The sequence below is a fragment of the Trypanosoma theileri genome (genome assembly GCF_002087225.1).
Source record: "Trypanosoma theileri isolate Edinburgh chromosome Unknown TM35_Tth_10_V1, whole genome shotgun sequence".
NCBI lineage: Eukaryota > Euglenozoa > Kinetoplastea > Trypanosomatida > Trypanosomatidae > Trypanosoma > Trypanosoma theileri.
In genome coordinates this window covers 137786-143505 of record NW_021639852.1, presented here as the reverse complement: position 1 = coordinate 143505, position 5720 = coordinate 137786, and the positions used below count along the sequence as shown (strand labels likewise).

The window sequence follows — 5720 nt, the reverse complement described above, 5'->3', positions numbered from 1 at the left end:
TATCTTTTTTTTTTTTGTTCGTGAAATACCCAATCGCTGGAAAAAAAACAAGTGTTTTTCCTTGAGCCATAGAATTTCCCCTATGACGAGAGGTACATATGACTATCATTAAATATAATAACGGAATTACTACTAGTCAAAGGGGATTCCGGCTACGACTGCCTCAATAACATGCTGCACACCAACTTTTTTGTTTTTCGCCACCGCATCCTAATTTTATTCCTATTATTACTTTGCTAATATTTCCTTTTTTTTTTTTTCTTTAATAACCAGTATCCTCAATACGGTTTGTATTAAAGACCGTTTCATACATAAAGTTAAGTTATCAAAAAAACACATTCCCCTATCAAAAGGAAAGGATTTACCCCCCCACCTTTATTCATTTAATTTCTCAAGATAGGCGATGAGATCAGCGCGCTCCTGTGGTTTCTTCAGTCCAGCGAAGGACATCTTCGTACCGGGCATGAACTTCTTCGGGTTCTCAAGATACACATCCAGCACCTCTGGAGTCCATATCACCCCTGAGTCCTGGTTGGCCTTGCTGTATGCAAATCCCTCAATTGTTCCAGATTTGCGGCCGACAATACCGTAGAGATTGGGACCAACACCGTTTGCGCCGCCCTTGGTGGCACTGTGGCACTGCGCCGCACGCCCCTTGAAGATCTTTTCACCCTTATCGGCATCACCGGGGGGAAGCGGGGGACGGGCCTTAGGTGGCATAGCTCTCTTGTTAACGGTGGGTGGAGATATTAGAAATAAATCCTACAAGAAAAAAGGACAGTAAGACTACGATCGAATCCTGGGATTTACAGAAAGTAATAATAAAGAAGAAGAAAAAGGGAAGAAGATAAATGTGAATGGATAGGGGATTTTATCAATCCTCTGCAGAGAAAACAAAACAAAACAAAACGAAAAAAAATACGCCTTTCTATCGTTTTATTTTTTTTTTTCTTTTCCAGGTTGTCCATCAAGATCTATCACTTATGTCAACGCCAGTCATAGTAAGGAAAAAGAATCAAGAAAATAGAAAAATAAAAACTAGTTTGATACTGTTATGTGGTTTTTTTTTTTTTTTTTTTAATTCTTTTAAGCACTGTACTGATACTTGCATGTCCTTCTCTAGACATACACACATATACGAAGAAAGCGAAACAGCATAAAAAATATATATATAAAGACAACTCTCATCTTAAGGGGAGGAAAAAAAAAAAGAAAAGATGACACGTAAAGATAATGAGAGATGTAGTAGGTGTGAAAGGGATAAAAAGGAAAAAAAAAAGAAGTAGAAGAAAGGGGAAAAGCGAAATCGACAGCACGTCAGTGAGAATGAATAAGAGAAAATGAGATAAAACCAATGGAAAATGATATGATATAAAGAAAAAAGTAAACAAAAAGGAAAAAAACAACAACAATAATAATTTATGCATGCACAGGTGTATCTTAATTGGTACATTTATATTTGCGTATACGTATCTTTTTCTTTCTCTCTATGCGTGTGTGTGTATGTGAATCCACATCTTCGATGTCTCTTGGGGCTGCGTTAAGTAAAAATAAATAAAAATAAAAATAAATAAATAAATAAACACAGACACACATATATATATATATATTTATGGTTTACCCTTATTATTCCTTTGTTTTAAATAATTACCAAAAGCACATTCACAAGACGTCAAAACACAAACGCAGAGTGTTACACATCCTCTCCTTCTCATCATTTCGTGCACATAGAGAGAAAATGCAAATATACACACGTACAAAACAGAAACACAATTATGCAAGCAGAAGAAAAAAAAAAAAAGGAATAACAACAGAAAAAAAAAAGATAGATTGAGTTGAAAAGGATGTTACCTCCATTCTCTTGAACACAAAAATAAGTGAATGCAGCAGCAAATAGAGACACCCACTAAAACAACTATTGAAAATCCCGAACACCGGATAAAACACACACACACACATTTCTTCCTCCAACCTTTGTCAATCCAGAGAACAACAACAAAAAACTGCATTTTATCTATTCTTTTGCATACCTTTTTTTTTCCTTTTTTAATGCTCAGGGAATTATCCCACAATATTGTGTTCTTACTTCGAATAATAATAATAATAATAATAATAATAATAATAATAATAATAATAAATAATAAAAATACGTAGAGGCTGAGAGTTTTCATCCTGCAGATTTATTTTTATTTTTATGTTCCTTGTTAATTTTTGCCTTTGCCCTTCTTCTATTTCTTCACAGGTACATGGGAGGGGGGAAATATACCACAACCACATCCCATTCATCATTCTTGCCTTATCTCTACAGAAGATATCATTACTTTACTGTTTATTTGTTTACAATTTGAATGAAACACGTTGAAGTCTTCGCCTTTTAAACTGTCCAGATGAATTATTGCTAAATATCTCTGTAGTTTCAACCATATTAGGTTTTCTACCCAACGGACTAGTAAAACCATTCATCATTGTCATTTCAGCCCTTTTTTCATTCACCGCTATTTTTGTCCTTTCCTCTTCTTCTTCCTCTGCTGGTGTAGACATCACGTTTAATACCTTTAGTGTTGGGATCTGCGATATTCCCTTCATGCCTTCTAATGTTAATCCCGTCCAACCAAGCCGCAATTCACACAGAGAGGGGGATGTACAGAGGGAGCGTACTTCTGTTATTTGGGAGGCATAGGTGAGGTCTAGCAACTCCAATGTGGAGATAAGCTCTAAACCTAAAATACCTTTATTTACCAGCGCATTACAACGAGCTAAAATAAGTCGTTTTAATGATTTAGATTGGGCAAGAAAAGAAACAGAGGAAACGGCAGTATTGGTGAGATCTAAATACTCTAGTTGAGGCATACATTCCATTCCTTCTAATATGGATGTTTTCACCCAAGATGATAAGGCATCAATAGGACCTGTGGCATCCCGACGTTCTCCCCAACGCCAGATAAGTTGTTTTAATCGACAAGTAGGACGAAATAACATTTTAATATCTTCCACAATCGTATCACTGACATCAAGAAGTTCAAGTGAGGGAAGGATATGTATATTACCAACACGAAATCCACGTACATTACGGTTTGACTTGACAAGAATTTTTTCTAATACTGGACATCCAGCAGAGAGAAATTGCAAAGAGAGAACACTTGTTTGAGAGATATCTAATATTCGTAATGAAGGAAGTCGTTCGATTCCACGTATTCCATCTACTGTAATAAGTGTTTCCACAAGATATAATTCTCGTAGATGTTTTAAAGCAGATAACATACGAAGATCATAAACATCTGTAAAGGACATATCAAGCACAACCATATTAAGTATACCGGCAATATCTGCTATAGAGACAAGAACACCACTTGATGGAGTTAATGGATATACACCATCAAAACTAGGAGGTTCAGATATATTGGTAATGATAAGTGTCTGTAATGAACGTAGTTGTTGAATACCTTTAATACCCTCACTATCTACACGTGTTCGTCGAAGTATCAAAGTCTTAATAGACTTACTTTTAAATAGTGATCGTACGCTTCGAATTAGGGTATACGAGAGATCTACATACTCTAATGTTGGAATATTAGCTAACCCTGAAAATCCTGCTTCTTGATCACCTTTTGGGTTATTATCATTCTTGCGGTTCAATAATCTTTGCCGTTTGACACTTCCTTCTCCATCACCCTTGTTATTATTATTATTCTTCCTTTTCTTCTTTTTATACTTTTCATGTTGTTGTTCTCCTACATCATTTTCATAATCATCATCCTCATAATAATCATCTTCTTCTTCATCCTCATCCTCATCCTCATCATCGACATCGTCAAAGAAGTCTATAGGAGCACTGTCATTTCTCCTTGAGCGTCGTTCCGTCACTACATCCTTGCAGTTTCGCAAAGCCAACCACTGGGCTGTTACACTTCTTAATGATTTACTGACACTCAAAAATGATAAATCTGTTATTTTGGTTGTACTAACATCAAGAAGCCGTAATTGCGGCATCCGCTCCACCCCTCGCATACCCGCATCCCGTACCCAACATGAATACAATTTTAAGTTTTCTAACGATGTAGATTTGGAAATTCTTTGTAGCGATACTACTTTAGTACGACTGATATTAAGTGTTTTTAACTTTGGCATAGTCTCCAAACCAGCAATTCCCTCCGTCGTGACCCGAGTTGCTGTAAGATTGAGTTCAATCAAGGAGTCACTTTCCGCAAGAGGGGTTACATCCGTTATAGAGGTCATACTTAAATCAAGACATTCCAAAGAACGCATTTTCCCAAGTCCGATAATTCCATCATTTCCAATGGATGTACATTGGGCATCAATAACTTCAATGTTAGCCGTTACACCATTTTTTCTCACAACAAGTGGACGTAAAGACGTTAACTGACGCATATGAGAAACACAAAGTATTCGAAGAGTTGGAATTTCAGCTAATCCATACAAATCTTCATTTTCAATGGTACAACCTTTTAAATTAATGACTCGAAGAGTTCGAGATGCAGCAAGAATGGCCCCAATACGTCTAAATGTTGAAAAGGAAAGGTCTAATTGAACCTCACGAACATATTTCTCAAGTACGGAAATTTCATTATTTTCTACAGATGTAATCTCCTGATTTTGAATGGATGATGGTGATCCTCGCAGAGAATTAGATCTAACTTCGTCTAAAAAACCAAAAGCATCGAACGAAGGTTTATTTACACTAACTGGTGAGTTTTCCTGAACTGAGTTTCCATTAGTAATATTTGTCATTAAGGGTAAACGATTTTTCGGTGACGACACAACTTTTTCATTCAATTTTTCAGTTCCATACATTATATCATTGTTATCATAGTATAAATTAAACATCTCATTCCCATTAGTCTGCTCACGTGGAGTTTTGCATTGGGAGAGTGAAGAATTACTAGTAGAGGAAGAGGATGATCGTGAACGTCCATTCTGACGATGTCGTCTACTACTATTCTTTTTCGGCGATGCAGCAACTGATGGGCTCACAGCATTCTCTGCATTTTTTGAAGAATCTTGCTTATTTACAGCAATGGTTCCAGATTCTTTCTCTAACTTCCTATCAGATATCTTCAGAGAGATGACTGAATCTTGGGCCGGGCTCAGCATTGCCAATGCTAGAGAACTCTGAGCAGGACCCTTATTACTGTTTTTGTTTTTATTAGAGGCAGAAGTGACTTGACCATTATGCCTTAGGAAACTAGAATTTGAAGGTGATTCTTGTGGTTTACCAGGTGGTTTCGCACATAAAGGGAATAAATTCGTAGAAGCTTGAGAAGTAAGATCCTCTTTATCAGAATTTCCTCCATTTACATTCACACCAACTGCAGCTGATGACGTTTTCCTCTTCAATGTAGAAGGAGCAGGTACCTCTTTGCCTTCACTTCCCTCTCGCAAGTCATTACTACTCATATTTGGAACAGCAGGCAACCGGCTCGTACTCTTTTGTGCGACCGGGGGAGTAGCTGTGGTATCAGGCTCAACAATTGTTGTTGTTGTCCCTGTTTTTGTTGATTGTTTCTCTTGTTTTTGCTGTTGCTGTGTTGTTGTTGTTGTTGTTGTAATCCTTGAGGTCATTGAAGGACTACGTGAGGGCGAGGTACTCATTTCAAAGGTTTTTGCATTCATACCAACTGCAGCAGATGACGTTTTTCTGTTCAACGTAGAAGGAGTGAGCATTATTTTGTTTCTTCTTTCCTCTCGCAAGTCGTTAAGAA

The 5720-nt window shown here is 37.0% G+C and overlaps 2 protein-coding genes across 2 annotated transcripts; both read right to left on the bottom strand.

The window, feature by feature from the left end:
• Nucleotides 1-375: 375 nt before the first annotated feature.
• On the bottom strand, nt 376-720 carry TM35_000101440 (putative cytochrome c; the record flags this gene model as incomplete). The annotated part of the gene is made up of 1 exon (XM_029024635.1): nt 376-720. One exon carries the CDS (start codon nt 718-720, stop codon nt 376-378), a length of 345 nt encoding a protein of 114 aa, XP_028883942.1.
• Nucleotides 721-2337: 1617 nt separating this feature from the next.
• Nucleotides 2338-5682, bottom strand: TM35_000101430 (uncharacterized protein; the record flags this gene model as incomplete). Its single annotated transcript, XM_029024634.1, has 1 exon — nt 2338-5682. The coding sequence occupies one exon, from the start codon at nt 5680-5682 to the stop codon at nt 2338-2340; it is 3345 nt and encodes a 1114-aa protein (XP_028883941.1).
• Between the last annotated feature and the right edge of the window lie 38 nt (nt 5683-5720).